At 43.6% G+C, this 26,749-nt stretch overlaps 1 protein-coding gene across 6 annotated transcripts in view; it reads left to right on the plus strand.

Moving 5' to 3' along the window:
* AFF2 (ALF transcription elongation factor 2) overlaps nt 1–26,749 on the plus strand; it is a 473,257-nt gene that overhangs the window by 143,394 nt on the left and 303,114 nt on the right. For 2 of the 6 annotated variants that reach the window (XM_025460809.3, XM_049107360.1), the window contains exons 2-3: nt 9,657–9,789; nt 19,058–19,918. In XM_025460809.3, the coding sequence (XP_025316594.1) occupies nt 9,657–9,789; nt 19,058–19,918 (994 nt within the window). The remainder of the gene's footprint in view (nt 1–9,656; nt 9,790–19,057; nt 19,919–26,749) is intronic. The other 4 variants (XM_049107359.1, XM_049107361.1, XM_049107362.1 and 1 more) reach the window with 2 other exon arrangements.

A 26,749-nucleotide genomic window follows, 5' to 3' on the forward strand; every position in this document is an offset into this window, starting at 1 on the left:
GGGCCAGCCAAGCAGGGTGCACTGCCTGCCACAGGGCACAATTCCAGCCCACGACAAAGACTTCTCGAGCCATCAGGAGTACCCCAAGCATGGCATCACTGTCTCACACGTGGATCCATGGACTTGTTTCTATTGACAAAAGCTGCTCAACGTTTCCTGCAAGTAGATCAAGGTTTAGATCGAGAAGCTCTTTAAAACTCAGCATGATTAGCCTCAACTCTGAATAGTTTAAAGAAAACAATGATAAATGAGATCATTTCAACTGGACATGAAAGAGGGCATGGAGGAACATTGGATGAATAAACAGGAAAATAATAAAACTGGTTACATGTGATTGGCAGGGACACACAGGGCTGGCGCTGACAAGAGTGGGGATGAGAATGTTCTATGGCATTTTGATTTTTATATAGTTTTGGGTTTTGAACCCGTTCAAGAGCCATATAAGGAAATACATTCACTATATTCACTCTCTCGTTGTGGGTACTCTATTCTTCAAGAAGGTGTTTGGAAGGCTTCTGAATCATGAAGTTGTTTGCAGCTGTCTTGGTTTGGCCACATTGAATGCAAGGTGCTTGTCAGACACTGGTTTGTGTTGACCGGTGGGTCAATGAGCCAGAAGTGATAGCGGCTTGTCATTTTTAATGAATGGATCAGAAGTAGAGTTAGTTTTAAGTGATTTTCAATAAAAATGGAAATCGGACACTTCACCTAAGAAAATGTTATAAAAGCTGAAAAGAAACTCCGGCATGTTTATATTTGTATTGTGCAATGCTGTCTTCTTGTAGTGGGGTCCCTGACTGTGGAAGATGAAGGGGTGCTTGACATGAAGGTGAAGGAGATACAGGACCATGGTTGTCAAGGGATAGCTCACACATTCTGAGCCACCCAGAAGAGGAGCTGAGGAGACGGGGTCCTCTCTCCAGCAGTCACGATATTGGACTGTGTCTCTTAATCAACGGCTAGAGTGTGTGAATACAAAAGAATTTAATTTCACTGCAAAGACTGCTTTTAAAATGCATTGTGACAGGCTTCTAGAAGGTTCTTGAGAAGCTGAGTGCCACTGCAGGCAGATGGGAACCTTTGCGTTGCCAGACTCATGGTCATTCTATATGAAAGTGGCACCTCAAAAAAAAAAAAGGAATTTTAGTGCGCTCTGAGAATATTAATAATAATATCCACTTGAGTATCTACCCACGCTTGCTGTTCTGAGAAGCTACAAGAGCACCTCCCAAGCCAAGATATGCTGCAGGGAGTTCAGATTTTAGACATTCTCCCCTGGATCATTTGTCCCATGCCTGTCATGTCAGCAGAGCTTAGATGTGTGCTTGTGCCCCCTCTGTCCACGCCATCTCTTCTTCCTACTGGCATCTTCTTTTAGGCAGAGAGGGTGGCTTCGGAATTCTGGCAGCTTTCACGGCCACTCTGCTTGCACTGCATACTAACTGTGTGATGCTTGGCCTGTTAGCCTCCTTGTCATTCATGTGACACAGTTTCCTCATCTGCAAAGTGAGGGTGGTAGTACCTCATCAGAGTTTTGGTGAGGATTAAGTGAGATCATACTCATAAAATGCCTAGCTTAGTGCCTAGCATAGAGGAAGGAGTCAACAGAGAGTAGCCATTGGGGTTATTCTTGTTTTTTCTGCCTGACAAGTCTGTTCTTGCAGTAACTGCTTTTCACCTTCAAGGCATTTCTGCCGACATATATTAGCAATGTAGATTTCTGAATAATAGAATACATCTGTTCCCTACAGGGGCCTGGTTCTTGATTTACCTTCATGTTAAGTCCATCAGATTTAAGCATGCCCAAATGGGTCCAATAAAGAAGTTTATATACGAATGATCCTATCATGAACGACGACCAGAAGGTGTTTTAGGCCGGATGCCTGAGACCCACTCTGGGACATTCTGATGCGTTTGGTCTCACATGTGACCTGGGCGTGAGGATTTATACAATCTTCCCTGGGTGATTCCCATGTGCAGCCAGAGTTGAGAACCAGATGATTGAAGATTAATAATGTTTAGGAATATTTTATTTTATTTATGACAGTCACACACAGATAGAGATAGAGAGGCAGAGACACAGGCAGAGGGAGAAGCAGGCTCCATGCACCGGGAGCCTGACATGGGATTCGATCCCGGGTCTCTAGGATCGCGCCCTGGGCCAAAGGCAGGCGCCAAACCGCTGCGCCACCCAGGGATCCCTAGGAATATTTTAGATTAAAAAGTTATGACTTTAAACCTCATGTATTTGTGAATGAAGTCCATGTATTTGGGGCCTCTATCATGTAGATCCTTTTTGAGTCTATGGAGAAAACTTCTCAGCGGGAATCTGATGGAATATACACTTTGCCCTCATCTGTTACTAGAAAGACTTTAGACCTCAGCAATAATGAAAATTTGCTATAATTTTTGTGGAGTAAAGGGAACTTCTGCAAGCTACATGTGAATATATTTGGCATACACAGGCCTTGTAACAGTGTTTCAGACTTTGCAAGAGCCCTGAACTAGGAATCAGGCGAGTGGTGTCCTGGATATATAGCTGTCATAGTCTGGAACAATTTTCTGAACCTCCATTTCCCATCCTTACATGGAAATCATATTCCCGGCCCTGTTAATTTGCCAGGTGTTGTTGAGGCGCACATGAATTAACATGCAGTGAAGTTTGCTGTGATGAAGGTCAAGTCCAGTCAGGGTGCCAGTCATCCCAGCCATTAGTAGTTTCCAAGAGCTCTTCTCATCCCCCATCATATTTAACCTTGATACCAGCTGCAGGAAGAGGGAAGAGGAAGATTATTCCTGTTTTACAAATAATGAAACTGAGGCTTAGAAATAGCGCTCTATAAATGATCAAGTGATTTTGAAGTGAAAGAGGTAGAGCCCCAGCTCAGCTCTCCTGAAAATAGATACCATCATTTCTGGACACACTGCAGAATTCTTCAGAACGCAGAACCTGTTTTATTGGTTGATGTTGGTTTTGTTTTGTTTTTTACCAAGTTTTTTGCCATTTCTGGATGTAATCAATTGCCTTTGCCGCTTGAGTATTGTGTATTTCTTAGAAGTATCACCACATTTGGGGAGTTTGGTAGGCTAGTCAAAATACTTTTGTCCTAAGCCTAAGGCAAATACTTTTTAAATTTATTTTCTGCACAATATCTGTATTTGACATGATTTATTTATGTACAGGAAGCCTTGCTGTGATCACCTGTTGCATGACTTAGAAGGGACTTAGAAGCCAAAGACCTTTCCTTTAAAGAGTAAAGTCTGTTGGGAGACAGAGAGGACCCCAGTGAAATCATTATAAGCTCACAACAGTGAATCCCCTTAATAAGCATGGTGTAATATAGGACCAGGAAAATACAGTGGAATATTATTCAGGTGTACAAGGGGTGAAGTATTGATCTGTGCTACACTATGGATGGGCCTTGAAAATACTATGCTATGTGAAAGAAGTCAGGCACAAAAGACCATATATTGTATAATTCCATGTATATGAAATGTCCAGAATAACCAAATTCATTCAGAGAGAGAAAGTAGATTAGTGGTTGCTTAGGGCTAGGCTGGATGGGAAGATGGGGGTGGTGGTGACCAGTAATCAAAGGATATAGGGCTCCTTTTGGGGTGATGAGAATATTCTAAAATGCTCTCACAGTAATAGTTGCAGAACTCTGGAATATACTGAATACCCCTGGATTGCACACTTGTTTTATTTATTTTTTTAAATTATTTATTTATTTATGATAGAGAGAGAGAGAGAGAGGCAGAGACATAGGCAGAGGGAGAAGCAGGCTCCATGCATCAGGAGCCCGACGTGGGATTCGATACCGGGTCTCCAGGATTGCGCCCTGGGCCAAAGGCAGGTGCCAAACCGCTGCGCCACCCAGGGATCCCGGCACACTTGTTTTAGGTGAATTGAATAATATGTGATTTATATCTCAATTAAGACTGCTACATTTTTTTTAAAAGAAGAGGGTGGGGACCAGGAATTAAGGGGAGCTAAGCAACACAGACTCAAGATGAGGAGAGTGGTTCTTGGAATGACTGCCTGACCCCACTGCAGGATGACTTGACAATTTTTGCCTTTGTTTTCAGAAGTGGAGGGAAGGGGGGGGTCTCCTCAAGGTGCCCCGACAAGGATATATCAAGCCAGGTTCCTGCCAGGACTCCTGGGAGTATTGGTGTATGCTTCATTTTAAAAAGCACAGATTTAAGGGAACTCTCAGAATAAGCATTCACCCATTTCCCTAAGACCTACAGAAATTGGCATGACCGAATGGGCAACTGACAGATGTGTAAATGTCATATGTATTTTCTCTCCTTTTTTTCCTATCTTTTTTTTTTTTTTTTAATGAGAGCCAGTGTGAGTGGGGAGAGAGTCCATACGGTAAAGAGAGTGGTTGTATACAGAGGTCTCAGTGAGTCCTGCTGTCTAAACATGAGTTAGAAGTTCCAATGATTTAAGATTTCATTTATTTATTTGAGAGAGTGAGAGTATGAGCTAGGGGGAGGGGCAGAGGGAGAGAAAGAAGCAGACTCCCCTCTGAGCATGGACCCCCACATGTGAGTCTTGATCCCAGGACCTTGGGATCATGACCTGAACGGAAGGCAGATGCTCAACCACTGAGCCACCAAGGCACCCCTAGCAGTTTGCATTTAAGTACTCGTGGATATTAACAGATAAAATAAGTACATAGCTAGGGCGTGGTGATTTTGAGGGTGTTCGATAGCAGAGATTTTCTTTTTTTTAAGTAATAGGAGCTATGTCAAGATTAGGTCAATGTCAAATTCAAAATAGGGCTGGCTGTTGGGAAAAAAAGTACCACTTGGAACTCTGGAACATGTAGTAAGTATAAATACAAATTTTATAGAAGGCAGAAATTCATTCAGGAGAGCCATAAGGGGTGAGTTATGGCTTATGTTTGTCCCTTGGGTGAATTAAATATGTATTTTTTATGCATTTACAAAGATATTAGCCAAAATAAAGGTATTTTAGTGCCAGTTGGATTAGAAAATGAGATTGAATTATTTACCTTCATGTATGTCATTACTACAGTAAATCCTGTATGAGTTGGTGGTATTTTTAAACAAACTTGTCATTTTAAGATATCAGTTCTTTTTTTTTTAACGTTTCCCCAACTTGCTTTGTAAAATCACCAAATTAGGTAAACGATGATTATTATACTTCATGAAATACACAGAGCAAATGGACTTCAACTGGTTTTACTCTCTCCCGCTTGGCTTCTCCCCGCAGATGTAGTTAATTTTTACGATCCCTTTAGGGTCTGTGCATTTGGTGTAAGGAAACTAATGCTCTTTCTATACTCGAATCCAAATTAAATTCCTAAAGTTTTTTTTTTCTTCCTACTGGCAATCTCTAATCAAACACAATCCTAAGGAAAGTTGACCAACAGCGTGCAAATAGGACTGGTATTTATTCTTGAGTGCGAGAGAAGCCTTCGGCTGCAGAAGGCGCAGACCATGGGGTGTTCGGAGGAGACAAGTCTGGGCACTGGAAAACCTGCTGCGGGTCCCATCACCTTTACGAGCTCAATTTTCCTCACCTGGAAAATGAAGAGAGCAGAACTGCCTGACTGCTAATGTCTCCTCCTGCTGACAGTCTTTGTTCTAAAAGATGAGCCTGCGTCGTCCTCAGCCGGAGTGTGCTGCCACCAGGAGCTAATGAAGATGGCATGATTGAACTTTCTGCATCTCCGTGAATCTACAGGTGCCCTGGGTCTTACATCCTAGCTATGCACCTGTGGCTTCTAGTGATGAGAACTAGGGTTACTGGTGCACATGACCCGGTTTAAGTTCCGGGAGGGGAGCCTACCTGAGAGGAGGAGAAGATGAGGAGGAGAAGTCGCTTGACCTTGGAGGTGCTAGAGGCGCAAGTTCACATCTTCCTTTGCCTTTACCCTGATGAGGGCTCGGCTCCACTCCCTGTTTTTCGGGAGGACTTTGATTTCCTCCTGTGTTAATCAGGGCATCTCCTTGGGGACTGAGGCCGGAGGGGCAGACTGGTGTGCGAAGTCAGAGCTGACAGAAGAGCCCCCTTCTAGAGAGAAGCTTCTCACCATTCCACCTTGCACTGGAGTGAGTCACAGAGTAGTTACATGCCTCTTGTTCTTTATGTAGCTAGTGCAGGGCTCATTGAAATGGGCATTCCAAGACCTAGGCTGGGGAGAGAGAGAGGGAGAGGGAGAGAGGGAGAAATCAGAGAGGCCTTTGGTTAATTCAGAGTAAAGTGAATTGGGCACCTGGGTGGTTCAGCGGTTGAGCATCTGCCTTCGGCCCAGGGCGTGATCCCGGGGTCCTGGGATCGAGTCCCGCAGAGGGCTTCTTGCAGGGAGCCTGCTTCTCCCCTGTTTCTCTGCCTCGCTCTCTGTGTCTCTCATGAATAAATAAATAAAATATTTTAAAAAAGGGTAGAGTGAGCTGTGAGTGGCCGTTGGTTCTGATGGCACCCTACTGTGTGACACACTGTATTCTGTCTGGGAGACAACCAGCTGGGAGGACATCCTAACTCAAGCTGAGCTTTTGGGCTCAACCTTCCAATAGGGAAGTGGGTTTTCACACTGATAGGACCCATGTCCTCCAGTCCTCATCAGAGTGAATAGGGTTGAATGGTTCAGATTACTGAACTAATTCAGATTCCTGGCTCGAGCATTTCTTCATGGGCTGTAGAACCCTTCCATTCTTTGGAGAACAAGCCCAGGGGCATCAGGATACCTCACATCGTGGCGGGGTTGGGGGAGACATATGCTTTTACGTGGCCCCCGCAGGGCTCACCAGTTCAAACGCAACCTGCCTGCATCCTAAGTAAGAACTTTAATTGAGTAGATAAAGAGGTCCTCATAATTATAAACTGCAGTAGGTATAACAAGAGGCTAAATACATAGCTGTGGTTTTAATTAGCTGGTGCTTCAAATTAGTCCTTTTGGTTTCAGTCAGAAATCGGTGACGTTCTGCACTGTGAAAGCCTCACCACCATGTAGCCCCTTCTCCATTATACCTCGCCCTGGGAAGCTTTCACTACAACGCCCTGCTGAGTGAAAGAGGAAAAAGTTGGAGAGATTTGGTTGCCTTCCAAGCGCGGTGGTGTTCTGTGGAGATTAAATCCATTCTTGCCAGAGATATGAGAATTAACTGTTCTTTGTTATATGTGTTAAAAAATGCAGCAGGCAGTTTGCTTGCAACAGATAACACCCATGTGCACACTCAATCTGCTATTCACATTTTCATCTGGAATTTGGTAGCTAATGAACTGAGGCAAAATGGAGCCAAGAGCCTCCTCGCAAATCAAACCCAGGTCAAAAGCGCCCAAAGTGCCCTGACTGCTGGCCGCTTGAAGGGTTGTCATGAGAGTTGATGCACGTTTCCTTTTCTTCTTCTCCTCCTCCTCCTCCTTTTGCCTTCCAGGTTTTAATTATATCTTTCCCTTGGAGGAGAAGAAAGGTAGTTTGCAAAGCCAAGAGACCCGAGTACTTCGGTTCTCTTCATGGGAGGATTAAATGTGATCTATGGGCCTGTCATTCTGGGCTGTCAGGTGCACTGAGGGAACAGATCGCTAGCAAACTGACATCCTGCTTGCGTTGCTCAGAAGCGTGAGGTTTGGGCTCTGGTGTTGGGGTGGAGCAGAGTCATCTGCTGTGGCAGGAGAAGAAATTAGTGTCTTCTTTTGCAACCAACCTTCGTGGTGCCCGCACTGACTGCTTTGCCCGCCTCCACCCCAGGACACCTTCTCCCTCTTACGTTGTGACACAGCAGTGATGGGCTTGGGTTGTGCACCGCCAGTGTATGGTGTTGGAGTCTGATCCCATGCCCCGTGTGCAAGATCTGAAGACGGGACTGTGTCTGGCTGGTCACACTTCAGCCTCCAACACAAAGATGTGGGGACCCACAGCAGCCGTTTGCGGCTCTGATCTCACCCTGTGCCCGGAGAGGAAAGAGGATGCCAGCAAGTGTTATACCTGTGGGTGGTGTCTGAGACTCCAAAGGAGAGTATGCCTTCTAGGATCTGGACTTGGCATCTTCCTTGACCAGATGGGGTCCAGATGTGGGGCCTGGGCTTCGTGTGTCTTCCCCAGATGGTGATAACACCTGCTGAGCACTCTCATGACTAGTCCAGCGAGCTCCTCTGTGCCTAGCATTGTTCGTACAGGGAAAGCATAATGTACGTTTGGATAGCCTTTCGATGTTGCCACTTTTTTTTTTTTAATTGGAGAAATGAAGTGTTGATTCTGGAGACAAGACTATCAAAGTCACTTTGAATTTGTCAGTTCAAGGATTCCTGTGGAGAAAGAGGGATGATGAAGTGTAGTGGCATCTTGCACTCCGTGTATATCAATATCTAGTTAAGCTGCCATGGATATTTCATGCTCTGGACTCTTATTTTGTAAATTAAAAGTTACGATCCTCAGGAGCAAACTAGGCTACCAAGGATAGGCATTAAGGTCTGGGATATATTCAAAACCTGTGGACTATACTCTTCTATCAGTGTATCTCTTGTAATTCCTTTAGCTATTATGTTCATTTGCATACCAATTATCTAATTAAGTCTTAACATGGCAGTATTAACATGGGGAAGAAAAGCAACATTTGTATAGCACCTGCTAGGCATTTTACATACGTTTATACAATTTACACTTGCCCCCCGTATATTTGCTCACTTTGGGTAAGATTTCAAAGCAGAGGGGAAAGAAGACCCAATGGACAAAATAAAATCCACCACTTTTGAGACGTACAGATTTAGTGTGATATGCACATCCTTGCATTACCAATGAAGAAAACCATTGCTTCATCAAGAAGCATTTCATTGTATAAAATCCCAGGGCCTGGAGTAGATCTTCAGTATTGTCTGGAAGCTTCTGTTCTGATCCTCCAATGGGAAAGCCTGAAACGCCACTGTCTACACAGCACGCCACTACTAAAACACATGTGCCTTGAGGTCATTCAAGGCTTTTGACATCTTTCATTGTTAGTAGTTTGCCATTCAAGCCAAACACCTTTCTTTGTGAAGAGCTTCCTCAAAAGGCTGTCAGTTGCCTATGACTCAAGCTATGGGCAGAGCAAATCGACAGCACCACCACAGAAGAGGAAGCGTGAGTGAATGAGTGATTCAGGGTTTTGTCGACTTCCAAAAACATCCTTCAACTCTCCTGTGATTTTGTTACAACAGGTGAACTATGGCTATGGGCTCAGGACAGAATTACAATTGGTCTGTGACATCTCAGTTAATTCCTTTCCCTTGGGACTTTGTAACATCTATGAATTCTGAGCCCTAAGTGGTTGGCAACACAGAGCAACTTGAGTTCAGTACCATTCTGCACAGTGGACTGACTTTGGGTGTGGGGGTGGGGAGCCTGCAATTGCCGGGAGTATTCAAGCAAGGGCAAGAGGAGAGGATTCTGGAAGACTAGCAGGCATGACTATGGTCTCTAATAAGCCATTTTCTATGTTCTTCCGTATTGCAAAGAGCTGGTCAAAATCTTAAAATCATTTGGGAGTCAAGAAAAGGTTTCTCTGCTCTCTGTGTGACGTATCCGTTCGGGTAGCCTTGGCTTGTATGGTTTATCTTCTTTTTGATAACAAGGGAGATCTGAATGACCTACATGACTAATTAATCTTTTTCTCCTTTTGTCTTTCTCTTTTCCTCTCAGCCACTATGAACAAGACCGTAGTGCACTTAAGAAAAGGGAATGGGAGCGGAGGAATCAGGAAGTCCAGCAAGAAGACGATCTCTTTTCTTCAGGCTTTGATCTTTTTGGGGAGCCCTACAAGGTAGCTGAATATGTATGTAATTTCTCTTTCTGGAACATGGTTGCTTATTACGTTTTTGAACACGCTAATCAACATTTAATCTATTTTTAAAGCTCCCAGATCATTTCCAGGAGAATATATTTGACAAATGAAATCTTTGCATACCCTGTGCTGGGGGCAATTGCAGCTTTCTGAAGAAGTCTTCAGAGACCAATTCTGTCATCTTGGGGGAGTACTGTCAGATGTGGACGGGACTAGCGAGACTCCCCATCTCAAAGGAACCCTCTCCCGCCCAGCACTTCCTAGAGTGGACAATGCCTTCTTGGCGCTTGTCCCCACTTTGACTATCAGCAAGGCAGCCCCTGAAGGCTTCATCAGAAGGTCAATGGCTCTGTGTCTTTTCTCCTCCCAATCAGCGCCATCCACTGCCGGCAAGGCCACTGCTTTCCTTTCCCATGTTAGGTTGTTAACAGCTGTGGAGTGGTTTGAGTGCTCTTTGAAAATCATTGTTCTAGGACAAGGGGAAAAGCCAATCATTTTTTTCCTGGTGGTTAATCATCCTGCATGGGGAGATTGCCTCAGCCAGGGAGGGGGGTGAGTATGCCAGGTTGATTGCCTAGTGCTATCCTAGCTGGTTTGTAGCTCCAGTAACACTCATGCCACTATGTCTGCAAGTACTGATTTCACAATGACTGCCTCTGAACTTTCTATTTGGGGTGGGGCTTGGGGGAAGGATCTTGTGGAATTGCTGGCGGCTGGTGAGAGTTTATTGAAATTTAGTAGCAGTGTCATTTTTGTAATGAAACAAAATGATATAAGAATGAAGACAACAATCCAGGGCAGTTTTTGAGAGCCATGCTTTTACAAGGGCACCAATTAGGGGACAGTGACTTCTGGAAAAGGAAATGACAGCATGGGCACAAATACCACTTTTTGGGTGGAGAGTAAGCTGTTTGGATTGGTGACCAGTGAGACCAGAGTCTTGCTACCTTGTTCACCATAAGTAAGCAGCTCTTGACTGAGACTCAGGTGCCTTCCAAGTTCAAGAAGTCTGACCAAGAAAGAGAGTTAGGTTACCTAAACTACTCTTCTCCAATCTGTCAATAGTAGTATGATCCTTAAAACAGCACTTTCCCTAGCTCAATTGATTAAATTTACATACTACCTTTGAATGCAAGTATTTAGTGATATGATGAGTTTAGCAGACATTTGTTGAAGGCCCGCTATGTACTAGTCATGTCTTAGGCCAATGTAGAAAGAGGAATAATGACTTTCTGCCCAGTGGCAGATCTCCTCACGAGCGAGGGAAGGCACGAGTGCATGGTAGCTGCTACAGAGATAGGTGGGGGACAGGTTAGCAGAGACTTGGCACCTTGTGCCGAGGAGTTTGGACACAATTCTGTACCTGAAGAGAAGTCACTATAAGCTTTCAAGTAAGGGAATGGCCAGAGCAGACAGAGAATTTTCAAGACGATGTTGAAAATGTGTTGAGTTGGTTGGAGGTAAGGCAAACAAAAAGGCAGATAGAGAAGATTTGTAGTTAGCTAAAGGGCGTTCATGGCAGGGAGGATTTCAGGCAGAGCAAGGAAGTTGACATGACAAGACTGGGGATCTGACTGGATGCAGAGAAGGCAGGACAAGAGTGAAAGATTCACATATTTTTGACTTGAGTAGATGGCAGTCTCATCAACAGGTTGTTCAGGAGGAAACAGGGTTGGTGCTTGCAGAGAAAAAAAAAAGAATTCTGTTTTGAGCACGCTTGGTTTGAGATACCAGTGGGACTGAAGGCAGATATGGATGTAGGGATCTAGAGCTATTGAGAGTGCTCAAGAGAGCAAGTTAGGTGTTAGCAGGTAGGTGGCAGTGGAAGCTGTCAGATTATTGAGCAAGAAGGACAAAGATTATCTTGGGGAGCAGCAATGTTTAAGCAGTGAAAGAGATGGCAAAGTAAAGTCCAGGAACCTAAAAAGGAGTGATTGATCACAGAGGTAGGAAGAGAACTAGGAGAGAATCCTTTAATAGAAATCAAGGGGATACAGGGTTGGCTGGAGGAGTGATTTGTTATTTGTGTCCCAGAGGTAAGGAAAGGTCAGGACTACAAAGTGCCTGTTGGATTTGGTAGTTAAGGGAGGTGGATCAGTGACTTTAGGGAGAGTTGTTTTATTTGTTGATGGTGGCACTCATTGTGGGGAGCCAAACTGCCTGGGGTCTGGGAGTAGAAGAAATGTGAACACGTTTAGAGATTGATGGGAAGGCCCCAATGTCAGTCAAGAGGGAGAGGGTGAAGGGACAGGAGGAAGAGGTGATGATGAATGAGGTAGGCTCCCAGAGCAAGCACAAAATCAAGAACATGTGAAGAGTGATCAGCCATGGGAAGATGTTGTGGCCTCCATTTTTTTCCAGAAAATGGAAGAGAGGTTAAAAGATGGTAGATGCCTTTTCCCTTCTTGAGGAAGAGGAATAACCAGATGAGTTTTACACCTCATCTTTGGATAAGTTAGAAAAATGAGCTTTACTCAAAGAGTCATTCTTAAAATTCAAAACCTACTCCATTCCCAATGCTATTTCCATTATGAGGTGTAGAACCCTTGGTTTATACCCCTTCATAACTTTAAGTCATGTTGAATTAATGGCCTTGTACCTCTAAGGTAAGGGCCATCCCTTGTTAACAAGCCTGTAATATAGACATGTATTTATTTTAAGATGTAAGCAGTGTATTTCTGAGTAAGCAGTTAAAAAACCTGAAATCACCATTTCCAGAAGTTTTCAAAAGTCATCTGTCTCACTATGACAAGGGTATATCAACGAGAGGCGCTAGGTGGGAACATTTGTCTAGCTCAGGGCCAGGCCTATTGTGTGATTAGTAGCCTGTCACCATTATGTTTCCTGATGGGGAAGAGCTGTTGTTCTTTAGTCAAGACTGTATAGGAGAGAAATTAAGCTAACAGTTGATGACCTAGTGATTCTCTTTCTTTCACCATTGCTTTGATGACCAGCTGCCATCTTTGCTGTGTCTGTGTTCAGGATTCTCCTGTGTTCAGGAGAGTATGCTTTTCCTACTCCCTTCCCATATTATGATACTAGAACTGCTGTGCACCTCCATCAGCTCCCTAGACCTGGACTGATGTGGACACCCTTGGAGTATCTGGACATACCAGTGGCAGGGAGAGTTTTAGAGCTGGCCCATGGTCTGTTGGTAGAGACAAAGACATATCCCAACCCTTCCTTAGGGTTGTGGTGGGAATGCTTATCAAATTAAAAATCACAACTTCTGGTGGTGGATCAGGACTTTCAGGAAACTTCTTGCCACCCTAAAGCCTAAAATGTGGTCTGATCAGTTGTCCAGTAGTGTTGGTAGTTCATGAAGTAGCCAATGAGCATTGGTCCCTAAAACCCCCTGCCCTTTCTCAGCAATTAGAAGAAACCGTGATCTCTCATCATCCTGGCTGATTTCTTTCCTTTCATTGCTTCACCCCTACCATTCACAGAATGGAAAGAATGTTGACCACCCTTATATTTGGTTGGTGATGGGTAACTTCTCTGGGCAGCTGCTTCTGTCACTTATAACTCAAATCCGACTTTGTGCTATGGTGTTGAGAAGGATGTCTTCAAAAGCACTTGGAAAACATGAAGCTATATGACGTGTGTAGGCTAGTGTGGGAAGACTGGGCGAGATGAGGAACTGGCATGTATCCAGTGCCTGCTGTACACCAGGCATATGCTAGGGCTTTATATGTGCCTGGTTAGTCCTTATGACACCTGGAGTACTCGTTTTCCTCATGTTGCCCACGAGGAATTTGAGGCTCAGAGAGGTGAGGTAGCTTCTCTACAGCTTCATATCCATGCCAGTGGTGAATCTTGACCAAGTTCTGTGTGGTTCAGTACCTGTCACAGGAAGCTGTTTATCCTCCCACTGGAGGTCAGAAGACCTGATAAGCTTATTACCTACCTCCTGTGGGACTTTGATGAAGAAACTTCATTCCTCTGACCTATAGTTTCCTCCTCTGTGAATTGAATAATAATACCTGATATGAAATAATCCCTGATAATAGTAATAATAAAGCAACAACAGCAACTAACATTTTATAACTCTTTGCACTCTACGAGAACGAGGAAAGCGAGGCACATAGAGATTAAGTGGCTTACCCAAGGTCATTGGGGTTGGGAAGGTAGAAGCCAGAATGAGATCAGAGCTGCTCTGCTGACTCACATGATGGTTGTAAGGATCAAATCAAACGAGTTGGGAGACCTTGCTTTGAAATCTGGAAAGTGCCGTACAAGTTTGAGATATTATCGTTATTATAATTAAAGAAAGAAATAGCAACTTACGGCTTAAGAGATTAACTGAAAAAATATTACAATTAGAAAAAAAAGGAATGACTAAATCACACACATTAGCCACAATGAAATAAAGGGAAAAAAATGAGCCTCAAAACTTAAATTATTTTGCTTCTTTTTGTCAAAAAGAAATATGATGGTACAGTCGCCTCCTAGCGCATTAGTCTTGCAAATGAACTTCTACTACTGATTTGTAGATAGCATTAGAAGCAAACTGAGGCAACTTTGCGTTTCTTGGAGTAGCGAGAGGAAAAAAGCTTAAATGAAGGAGTGCTGTTAGTCATTAGCCACAAACCAGACATGTAATTTATGCCTGAAAATACTTGGAAAATGCATTTCCTTGATGATGGAGAAATTGTGATTACTTAGAAAGTAAGAGCTGCTGAGGTTACCTTTGAGAATCAACCAATTATCTAGAACGGGAAGTAAAGAACTGGCCAATTGAAAGAAGCCTGTAATTGATCGAAATGGCTAAATTTCATTTTTGCCATGTTTATAATGTCTGATCAAGACTGCCAAGAATACCTTGCTCCTTAATAGGATCACTGAGACTCTGGAGGGTGAAAAAGAACATTCAGTGTAAATCAGAAGTTGCTGTTGTGTATAATGAGAGTCCATTGTGTAGGTTTTCTATCTGGTGGCTCTCATGTGTACATCTTGAGAAATTTAAAAACTGCTTGACAGTTACCCAGCTCCAGTGGTGGAAAGACAGGGAGGCGACCCAGGCGACCTAGACTGTACTGTTAATTATTTGGAGATTGTTAAATGGTGGACTTTTTGAGGCTATCTGTCTGTGTGTCCTCTGTGCCTTACCCTGCCTGGTGATTGTTGACTTTACCAGTATGTGTCTTAAGCATGACTATGGTAATTTCTACTTGTAGCCACGGCACGTCTATTATGCAAAGCATATGGATCTTCCTTCAATCAGCAACTCAAAGTGTCGCCAGTGAACTCAACCTTGAACTGCCTGCCATGCAGTTCCGCTCACAAGTCCCTCTGAGGCCATTGCTCTGTGAGGAAGCTAGTATAAGGGAGTTGACGTCCCTTCATTCCTCCAGGTTCTCCCAATTCGGCCCCTGTGTCATTTGTGCACAGGAAAACCCCACACCTGGAGCTCTTAGCCTAGCCCCTAACTCCACATGTAGATGTGCCTTCACTGAATTAGACGTGAATGCAATGCTCTTCCTTTAATCATCATAAGAAAAAGCCACATGAAGAACATCATTGCATCTTCTGTAGAATTGGTGCTGAAAAAAAATGTTTTATTGTTAAGTTTCTTTTTAAAAAAGATTTATTTATTAGAGAGCGCACACGTGTGTGTGCATGTGCAGGGGAAGAGTAAAGGGAGAAGGAGTGGGAGATGATCTCAGTCAGACTCCATGCTGAGCTCAGAGCCCAACATAGGGCTCCAGCTCATGATCCAGGAGATCATGACCTGAGCCAAAACCAAGAGTCAGACGCCTAACCGGCGGAGCCACTCAGGTGCCCCATGTTTAAAGGTTCTTGTAACTGAACCAATAAGAATTCCTTTTTACATTTTAGTATCTGGAAATCATTTGTCTTATTTAATAAATTAAGCTATGCTTCCTTCCATCAGACAAAGAGAATTCTGTAAGCTCTAAGCTTTTCCTTTTTGTCTTCGCTACCAGGGAGCTCAAAGTGCAATTTGATGTTCAGTCACAGTAATGGAATCAGACTGACTTTTGTTTTTCTATTTACGTACCTTTTACTCCAAGCTGTTTCAAAGCCTTTATTTTGATATAGGTAGGGTATGAATTATAATTTGATTCTGTTCGTGTTAGTAACAGTTTTTTTGAGTGCTTGATATACACCTGACATGGTGCTAATAAGTCTTGAGGATATAAAGGTGAACAAAGGGTGGCCTCTGACCTTTAAGAGCTCATACTTATATGCAGGAAAATAAATCATTACTGTAGTATACCTTCAATGGTGGGAGGTTGATTTTCTAGACCTAGTCAGAGAACTTTTAATTTTCCTCTGATTTTATTTATGTAGCTGTAGTTTTAGACATTGGCCAGTTCTCCTAATTTCAAGCATATTTTAAAACCTGGAGATGGGAAAAAAATCTTTGCATGTATTGGAAACCCAGAGCATTATAACAGTAGAGGTAAATTAAGAGACATTAAAACCTAATCAAGGTTCTCTCCATTGAAGAAAAGATGAACATGTCCCTTTTATTTACTACTGAACAGGAACAGAAATGTGACTAGCTTGCTTGCAAGCAAATGAGTCTTAAGGTTCTTGAGTCTTGACCACGTTGGCCTGGAGAGAGTGAGTTACTTTGTGCTGGTCTCTTTGACATCTCGAGGCACAGTTCTGATTCTGTAGAACTCAGTTTCTTTTTTTTTTCTCTCCCCCCCGCTTTTTTTTAAACTCCGTTTCAATGGAAGTTCAGACAACTTTTAATGAATGTCCAGGAAACTTCCAATGAAAGTTCAGCCAGTTGAACTTTGAGCTTCCTGGTAGCTAAGGCAAAAAGGGAAAAGTGCTTATCTTACAGAATAATCTTTGAGGGAAGGAAGCACATCCAAATTCATGAAATGAGGCAGTGTAAAACAAAGGCATTTTACATGGAAAATGAAATGGTGTTGTCTCCCCCACCTTGCTGGGTCAGATTCTTGAAAATAGTCAAGTACTAGTGTTCATTAGGCCATCATCTGACCTAAGAGGTTAACTGTTTGAGGGGCCAGAACAAGTTTGCAAGTATCTAAAGCTTGCATCAAATTCTTACTGGGCGCTCAGCACGATGAAATCTCTTCATTTTGAATGAAGGGACTGAATGGGGGGAGACTGGGTTTTGGCTGCTGCCCAAATGTTTAGTCACAAGCCACCATGGAAGGAAACCACCATATCCAGAGTTTATTCTGGCCTTAGCTGAAGAGTAATTTGTGCCATTAAAATGGACAAACCTAGGGATTTTCAGGGAATGTAAGTGATTTCTACCCGTCTCTATTAAATAGGCCTTTCAGATGTACTTCTGAAAATGGAGTGAGCGATTATCCAGCCGAGGATTATATGGAATGTTAATTGTTTAATCACTGCTTTAGCACCAAGGTTGCATGTGATGCAATATCAGATGTTCTTGTGGATAAGAAAGGTGAAACGGACATTTATTGGATTTCCGAAATTCCCCATCCCCAACAGGACCCTTTTAGCAGTTATTGAGCATACTTTTCCTTAATCTCTGGAATCCTATTTCCCTCACTGCCCTCATTTCTTTGGAAATGTCTTATATGATTTCACACATGCTATGATTTGGATACCGCATACAGTACACGGAGATCATGTTAACAACGAGGCCAAGGTCACCAGTTTGATTACTTCTCTGGTTGCTCCTTCTTGGTATCCTTTGCAGGCTCCTCTTCTTCTCTCGATCGCTTAAAAAAGGTTGATACATCCCAAGGTGGCCTCCTGAGCCTGATCTTCTCATTCTGTATTTTCTTTCTCTGGGTGATTTCATCCATTTCCAGCACTTCACCCTCCATTCATCTGCACACTTCCATCATCACATACAGAGAACAGCACACAGCCAGACAGCCTAGGTGTAGACTGAGATCCCAGACTTGGGTAGGCACACTCCCTGTGTATTGCCAGGAGCTTGGGCTGAGTTAAGGGCATGTGAGAAATCTGAGATGTTAAACATCTGCAGTGGAGGCTGTACCAGTGGGGAGGTTGTCACCCCTTCCCATGCATGGAGAGCATGCCCATGGGCTCTTGGGACCGAGAGGCTACATAGGGTGGGGGTGTCTTCCCCATCCAGTGGTTCTGCTGCCACATGGCTCCATGGATGCCTGTAGCCTTGTTTCATTGCAATGGCTCGTACCAGGGTAGTGCAGCCTGGGTACAAAGAAGTCCTTTGCCCTTCCAAATACAACAGCTTGTTTTGAGAACACCTCTGTCTTGTAAAGGGAATAGTAAGAAGTCACTTTCAAAGATGAACAGCTGAGCTTTCTTCAAAATCTATATGCCGTTTCCAAGCATATAGCTGTCTACCATTTTCTAGTTATGAAAGCCGTGCTTTCTGTATTACAAAAACCCATGCGGCAACTTAATGATTTGAAAAACAACCACAGCCATTTTAACAAGATTAGTATTTCCTACAGGGGATGATATAACCGGTCTGTTGATTGTCCATAGAATGATTTAGTTGCCAACATCACTTTGGAAATCTGACTTTGTTTTGATTTACGTAGGCAACAGTTTGAGTTCTTGAACAAATTTTTTCTAGATCATTGAAAAGACACAGGAGAGCTTGAGTCAGTGTTGATGAACAATTGCACTATTTCAAAGTAAACAAACATGAATCATCAATATATACACAGTTGTCCCCAGAATATGTGGGCTGACACCAGTAATTTATACAGTCCTTTGATGAAAAGGAATTAGATTCGCTTTAGTCATGTTAGCTCAATTAGATGTTGAGCTTTTCTAAACCAATGCATCCACGACTGCACAGTTTCACTGACTTCCTTATCCAATGGGCTAAGCCTTTTTCATGGTATAATGTGGCGCAAAGGGCTGACGTGTCAAGAACAAATATAAGTCAAACGTTCCATTACAATTCCAGTGATCACTAAGCTGAAGTTGTTCATCACAATATGGAATATAACCATTCAGTTCATCTGACCTAAAGTAAGTTACTTTGCTAATAAAATTCATAAGCGACGTAATTTAAAACTTTCTCCCAATGAGCATGTTTAAGGACAGGCCAGGGAGTATACAGACGTTAATCACACAACTCATTCCAAGAGGCTCTTTCAATAGTGTTATTGATTTTTTTTCTTACATAGCACATGAAAAGTATGAAATTATATGGCAGCATGAGAATTTTAAAGAACCCTATATGCTAGTCTACTTAGGGCATCTGTTTGAAACATTAACATTAGGAAACACAAACCTATTCATTCTCTCTCCTCCCACCCCCATCTTTTTGTTATTTTAGACAAACAAAGGGGATGCACTTGCCAACCGAGTCCAGAACACGCTGGGAAACTATGATGAAATGAAGGATTTGCTAACTAACCATTCTAATCAGAATCATCTAGTGGGAATCCCAAAGAATTCGGTGCCCCAGACTCCCATCAACAAAAATGAACCAAGCTTTTTCCCAGAACAAAAGAACCGAATGCTCCCATCTCACCAGGATAGCACTCACCCCTCGGCACCAATGCCTCCACCTTCCGTCGTGATACTGAATTCCACTCTAATACACAGCAACAGGAAACCAAAAGCCGAGTGGCCCCGAGATAGTCAGAGTGCTAGCACTGTCCCAGCCAGCCAGGCCAGTGGTCAGCCAAACAAGTTGCAGCCATCTACACAGGACCAGCCCCAAGCCCGACTGGAAGACTTCTTTGTTTACCCAGCTGAACAGCCCCAGGTCGGAGTAGTTGAAGAGTCAAATGCATCTGCAAAGGAAGATGGTAGTCTCAAATCCAGTGCAGGGGATCCGTTCAAAGAAATCTTTCAATCCGTCTCACCAGAAGAATCTGAATTCACAGTGCAAGCTCCTGGGTCTCCCCTAGTTGCCTCCTCTTTGTTAGCTCCCAGCAGTGGCCTTTCAGTTCAGAACTTTCCACCAGGGCTTTACTGCAAAACAAACATGGGGCAGCAAAAGCCAACTGCATATGTCAGACCCATGGATGGCCAGGACCAGGCATCAGACGTCCCTCCGACACTGAAGCCCTCAATTGAATTCGAGAACAGCTTTGGGAATCTGTCATTTGGATCCCTCTTGGATGGAAAACCCAGTGCAGCCAGTTCAAAGCCTAAACTGCCCAAGTTCACGATTCTCCAAACAAGTGAAGTAAGTAATTTTTAAAGTTTTGTTTTGTTTCATTTTTTTCCTTGGTTGACTGCTCTAACCTCTATAATCAAGTATTCACCAGCAGCTCTTATTTACCTTCTTGAGCCATAGAGGAGACTCTTCAAGATCAGAGTCTCAGTCTCGATCTTCTGTCACTTCTGACTTGGCTGATTACCATTCTGCAAATACAGTCAAATCTCCATAATGTGGAATGGCAACAGACAAGGTCAGTCTGAGTGAATGAGAAGTTGCACTTAGAAAATAGTCTCAGAGAGTGCACTTGTAGTGATATGTACGAACTAATAACACTGGAGATTATAACTGGTCATAAGCAGTGTGAGGTCCACGCAAAGATTGGGAGTCACCATAGGCCTTCACTAGCAGATAGCATCTCATAAGCACAAAGCACAGAAGCTCCTTAAGGTACAAGAATATAAACATGTGGTTTGCTGGCATCGGAAGTGGAAGGCATTCTTTAAGAATCTTAGTTTCTTGAATGCTTACTGGGGCCATTCCTTGGCAAGATCCTAACGTTGTCTTCCGTATCCCTCAATCTTGCCTTCTGCACCAACCGTCTTGCACAAGTACCTTCATAGCCCTCTTATACTACCTTGATCCCTTCTGTCAAAGCCAAAGGCATTATACTCAACTACCATCCCACTGGGTTTAGAGTGACTAAATGTCCCACCCATCTCAGGAATCATTGCCTTATAAAAGAGAAGTCGGAGGGACCACAGCCTCTCCCAAAGGAGTGAATCGCTAATGATTGGATCCCAGGCCTTGTGGCTCCTGGGTGGGGGTCATATATTGGGTGCCCCCCAGATACCACCACGTAAGCGGCTGCCCTACTGCACCTCCAGCGCTTGATTGGAAGAAGCCACTGCTTTTAGATTGGATTCCTGTTACTGGTGCCTAAAGGCTTGAAAAGACACAGAGGAAGAAAGTAGGTTGAAATTCTTACTCAATGGGAGGCACAGACAGTCGGTGTGAATTGTTGCAGATTCCAAGTTAGTGGTGTCTGAATTAGAGAAATCTGACTGTATGCGCCGCTCTGGCTCTCGCACCCTCGTTCGCACTCAGCAGATGCGGGGACTTCAGAGGATGATGGGAACACCGAGGGAGGGAGGAATGGGGCTGTGGGTCATATATTCGGAATGCATGTTTTTCATATCTTTTCATTTCTGAGGCCGTCTTGCTTCTTGTATCATTATTCATCAAGTCTTGTCAAGCTTCCTCCCAAAGATCTCTCCAGCCTGTCCCCTCTTTACCCTCCCTGCCTTCGGAGTGCCCGTGGGCCCCTGTGACGGCCCCTCCTCTCTGCTCTCCCTCTAGTCTCACCTCTCTTCCAAACCATCCTCCATTCAGGCTGACATCATGGGCAGATCCAACCATGTCACTCCCTGCTTTGGATTCTTCCAGTGCCTTCGCATCGCTTCCTGGACAAGGTCCAAGTTTCTTAGTCCTGCATACAAAGCTCTTCACTCTGATTCCATGCTCCTTCTCTGACTTCCCATTTCACCATTTCTTCACCTGCAGACGAAGTCTCAGCCATGTCGAGTGGCTACCTGTGGTTCCCCGTCATGTCACGCGATATCATGCTTCCTTGCTTTTGTGCCTGCCGTTCTCTCAGCCTAGAACGTCTTTCCCTCCCCTCCCCTTTGTCTTCTGGTGAAGCCCTGTTCCTCCTTCAAGTCTGCTAGATTGTTCCTTTCTCTGTGAAAGCTCCCCTGCTTCCTCTGGGCTCCTCTAGCGCCTTACCACTGATTTATGTGTCTGTCTCCTCTACTAGACTGTGAGCTCCTGGAGAGCAAGGAATGTCTCCTTCTTTGTATCCCGAGCACCGGCAAATGCCTGGCACCCAGTAGATACTTAATAAATATTTGTTAAATGAATGAAATTAAAAAATGGTTACTTGAGTACATTTTCTAAGCCATGGTGTTAATCAACTACCACGAACAAAGGGAAATGAATGCTTGAAAATCCATCATCAGTTAAATCTCTTTAGTTGTGCCCTGTCTGCCTGTGTCTTACTCTGCTCTGCTCCTGCACAGTCGTTTCGAAGTCTTCATCCTCATTTCCACTGGATTACTTCATATGGGATTGAAATCCTTAAAATCCAACAAGAAGCCTGTCTTGGGAGAGGAGTATAATGAGAGGCTGGCATGTATCATTCTTGTCCCTTCTCTTGCCCTGGTATCTGGTGTCATTCCCTCCTGCCACAGCAATGCCATCGCTTGGGGCCAGTCTGGGAATGGCACTGGCCCATTAAAAGGTCTGTCAACCTGCGTCTGGACCTCATTAGCCAAGGGACAGGTCACAGTCCCAGTGAGATTCACTCCATTGTAATCTCTCTCTTAGATATTCACAACATGGCTGACACAGATTCAGAAACGACTTCATACTTTTTCTTTTTTTTTTTGCCTTTCTTTCTTTCTTTCTTCCTTCCTTCCTTCCTTCCTTCCTTCCTTCCTTCCTTCCTTCCTTCCTTCCTTCCTTCTTTCTTTCTTTCTTTCTTTCTTTCTTTCTTTCTTTCTTTCTCCTTTCCTTTTTTTTTATTTTTTTTAAACTCAATGCTCTGGCACACCAATGAGAGCTACATTTCCAAAGAGAGTCTGAGCTGTCTTCAACTCTGGAGATGAACATCCAAAAAGCCACCTATGTGCACACAACCTTTGGTGATGGTACAAATAGACTTTGGTAGAGCCTCGTATGAAAAATGGGTCAGATGTAATAATGTCATGATGAGAGATCAGTGGAGAGAGTACTTATTTTAAAATATAGGTCTCAAGGAAGGATTTGAAAGAGGGATGGTCAGAAGCTTAGGGCCCTCAAGTCAGGGGAACATATTGGCTTCAAGGGAAATGTGGAAGCCAAGAATAGGATGCAAGGAAATGAGAAGTCTGACAGCCGGCCTGAGAACTTACAAGGGTGTAGGTTAAAACATGAGCATAAATATAGACAGGGTGGAGCATTATGGAGCATTGCACCTAATGGAGTTTATGTGGCTAAAACTCTGACCAAGTCTGGAAATTCACCCTATTAAATCTTGATGTACTTTTCAAAAGCACTTAGCATGAGAATTCAGCCCCAGTCCCTGGCGCCGAGAGGTCCAGGCATTGGGTTCTGGGTCCCCAGTCAAATTAGCCATCACTGATGAGTGGTAGCATTATTCCTTGGTTATTGCTAAAAGGGCTTGTCAGGAGAGCAGTCAGGGGGCTCTGTGAGTATTCCCCACTTTGTCCCTGGCTCTAGTGAGAGACGCCAACTTGTATGTTCATGAAGTACATTTGGGAGCTGTGGGAAGTTGAATGACCAGAACACAGACAGTATTCTACGATGTACAAATAAGCAGATATGAATATACTTGTGAGTTGAGAGACTGAAGTGGAATGAGCATGTGCGTGTGCCCATGTTTGCTTATGTGTCTATGCTCATGTGTAGAGTGGGGAAATTTTATTTATGGCCCATCCTTGAAACATTTCCTTGCTTCTTAGAATTTCTGTATCCATGCTAAGGATTCTAGAAGTCTAACCGACTTTATTGCAAAAGGTCCGCTTTTCAATGGAAGCATGCTTTTGGAACAAAATAATTTGTTTAAAACTTAGTTTTGCAGAATTTACTAACATACCAGGCAACCTCCCCCCACCCCCCACCCCCACCGCAAAGACTGATGTGTTTTGCAGTTGAGCTTAGAAGAATTTTCTGGGAACTGCGTCTGAAAACAGTAAAAGACCTATTTATATCAAGTGGAAACTGAGGGTAGCTTGCAGATGGTATTTTATTAGGAAATTAATTTGTTAATAAATGTAGCTTTATACTTGATTTTATTACAGATGTTTTACTTATGTTTCTCATTAGGATAAAAATCTTTTGGTGTGGCTAGCTTTGCATTTTGGCACAGTTCATTGGTAGGATTGTTTGGGGGGGTAAATAATCACATGTAAATTAAAGGATCGATGATGGATATTAAGTATTTCCATCTTAGGTCAATAAGCTTTCATAAGTACAATACTAATGGGTGGAGTGCCATCACCATAAAGTATCATTTGCCTCACAAGCTGCTCTTGCCTGTGACCTAAGGCTGTCTGAGGCCGCAATTGCCTCAAAATTAGGAATCTCTTAGAAGAGTTTAATGGAACTGATACAAATGATAGGAACTGCCTTTAGCTTATTTTAGTGGCTGGCTTTGTTGACCAGCTGAAAAGTTATTGCTTGCATTTGTGACTGTGCTCTATTGGTTTTGCATCCTATGCAGTGAACACTGTGTATAATTAGCTTTATTTATTATGAGGTAGATAGGAAGCTCAAGTCCCTTGTGGGAGAACTGCAGAGAACACTGGGAGCTTAGCATTCATGTGCTGGATGTGCCCCAGCAGCCCCATAGAAACCACAGAGGCAGCTCCTTCAAAGGATGGAAGGCCATCAGCTACTGGGTGCAACCGGGCCAAACAGATTTCACTTGATATACATCACGAGTTTATTTTTGGCCCATTCTTATGGAAACAAAATAGTCTCCAGTCCAGGGTAATAATAGGATTTATTCTCACCTCATCGGGAATGAATGAAGATACCTCTGAAAGTCTTCACACATTCAGGGTACCAGCAGAGGCCTTGATCTTAGCACTTATTCCATGGAAGTGTAAGATCCAGAAAGCTTTGTAGATCCTCTGCCAGCCCATCACCTAGTGCTTGCTTTTTATTGAGGCTTTTTGACTAACTCTTCCAACCACATGGTGCCATGGGTGCTAAAATTCATTTTCCTTACCACGCCTCTTCATTCCCCCAGAATTTTAGTGTCTCCCTAAGCTGACTGAAGTGGCCCCAACTAAGCATCTGGAAAGGATAGCCAGTAAGACAGATAGAACCCAGCCAGAGCCTTGCATTGTTTGTGACTGAGAGGAGAGAGGTGCCGAGTGATCAGGAAGGGCGTCTTGGGGAAGGGTAGCCAAGACCATCCTCATAGTCTTAGGGCTGTTTCACCAGACATTGATGCATAGGAGCAACTCCAGAAGGTTTTACAGAGATAGGATGCAAGATAAATTTTGAACCTAGGATGCCTGGGTGGCTCAGTGGTTGAGCGTATGCCTTTGGCTCAGGTCATGATCCTGGGGACCGGGATTGAGTCCCACATCAGGCTCCCCACAGGGAGCCTGCTTCTCCTTCTGCCTGGGTCTCTGCCTCTCTCTGTGTCTCTCATGAATAAATAAATAAAATCTTTAAAAACGTTTTTTTTTTTAACCTGACCTTGAATACTGGGTGGGATTACAGTAGGTGAAGAAGGATCAGGAGGGAAGTTCATACTTGTACAATTCAGTGACAGGGGGGAGATTGGCAAGTACAAAGAAGGGAGGTCAGAACCTGCAAGATACATTCTGAGGATGAGCCAGTTTGTCTGCAGCTGTGGGGTTATGGCACCAAAGTGCGATGTGGCAACTGGATGGTGATGGTGAACTTGAAACTTCACTTTTGCAATGGCTTCATGTGCTCTGACCGAGGACCTCGCTCGAGCCTGTTGCTCTCACCAGCTCCAAGCAGTAACTTCTGAGCTCCAGTGTTCCCTCTTCCCTCTTTTCTTGCTTTGGAGACAAAGCAAGACTGTCAGCTTTTCCTGACAGTGCTTTCCCAAGGCTCTTTCTACAGTAGTGCTGAAGTGGTTGTTCTGGACCACACTCTCCTTCCATGCTGCCCCCCCAATGTGCATTGTCTTCTTTCCATTTGCTCATCAGAACGAGGCAGACTGAGGAGTAGGGCTCAACTTTTGGCTTTAGTAAAGATCTTGCAGATCCCTGGTTTTGTTTTTGAGTGTTTTTTTTTCCCTCCTCATTTCCTCGAGTCCTGTTCTTTAGCATCTGTGTTTTCTTTTCTGAGGCTGGATGTAAGTGATTGTAGCCCTCGGCATCCTGGAACGTCTGCTATTTTTTGCTGTGCTGTGCTTTTGAATCCCTTGTCACTTCTAACATTTTTTTATTTGGAAAAAAGCCAAAAGATTGACTTGTTCTTATTCCATGAGAAAAAAAGAAAACCTTTAATTCCTATACCACGCAAATTTAAGTCATCCTTAATAATGACATGTCTTTAAACATCACTGTTTATTAATAATTTCAGTGAATCTTTAGAAGCTAGCTGAAAGTCAATCTTATGTGATGGAACACATGGTGTACTAGCAAGTAGGGCTTGGATGATGTTCTACTGAGCTGTGGATTCCACGTCTGGCCTTGACTTGCTCTGTGAAGTCTTGAGAGAGCAATTTTGCCTCCTGTTACATGAGGAGTTTACGCTGGGTCTCCAGTGAGGTTTCTTCCAGCTGTCCATCTCTGAGGGCATGCTTCTCCTTTGCAATGGGCCCAAACCTGCCTTGCTTGGGAGGTAACTTCAGTTGTTCCCTGGTCGCCCACACCCCACTGAGAGTCTGGGGACAGCGTAGAGGGATGTGAACCCTGCCTGCACCAGCCTCTTAATCAACCATTCTTCAGAACAGCTGGGGAAGTTTTAAGACTAGGTAAGTAGGGGAAAACTAGAATTGGATCTTCCTTTGGGGTTGGATACTAGCTCAGCCCAGATTCAACTCATTTTTAAAAAAGATAAACAGCTATCTGCTATAATTCACTGGAAAACACCAAGCTGTGAACTCAGGAAATAGCCTCCTAATCCTTTTGTCTCCACCCACTCACATCATGAAAGATGAAGAACTTCTATTTTCACATTACTTCTCGGAAAATATTTTGACAGATTCAGTATGCAGTAAAATGATAAGCTTTTCTTACGTGTGTTCCAAATCATCCTGTTATCACTGGATATATCGATTAGCTTAGTACCTTCTGAGCCAGTCAT

The sequence above is a fragment of the Canis lupus genome, chromosome X (genome assembly GCF_003254725.2).
Source record: "Canis lupus dingo isolate Sandy chromosome X, ASM325472v2, whole genome shotgun sequence".
Classification (NCBI taxonomy): Eukaryota; Metazoa; Chordata; class Mammalia; order Carnivora; family Canidae; genus Canis; species Canis lupus.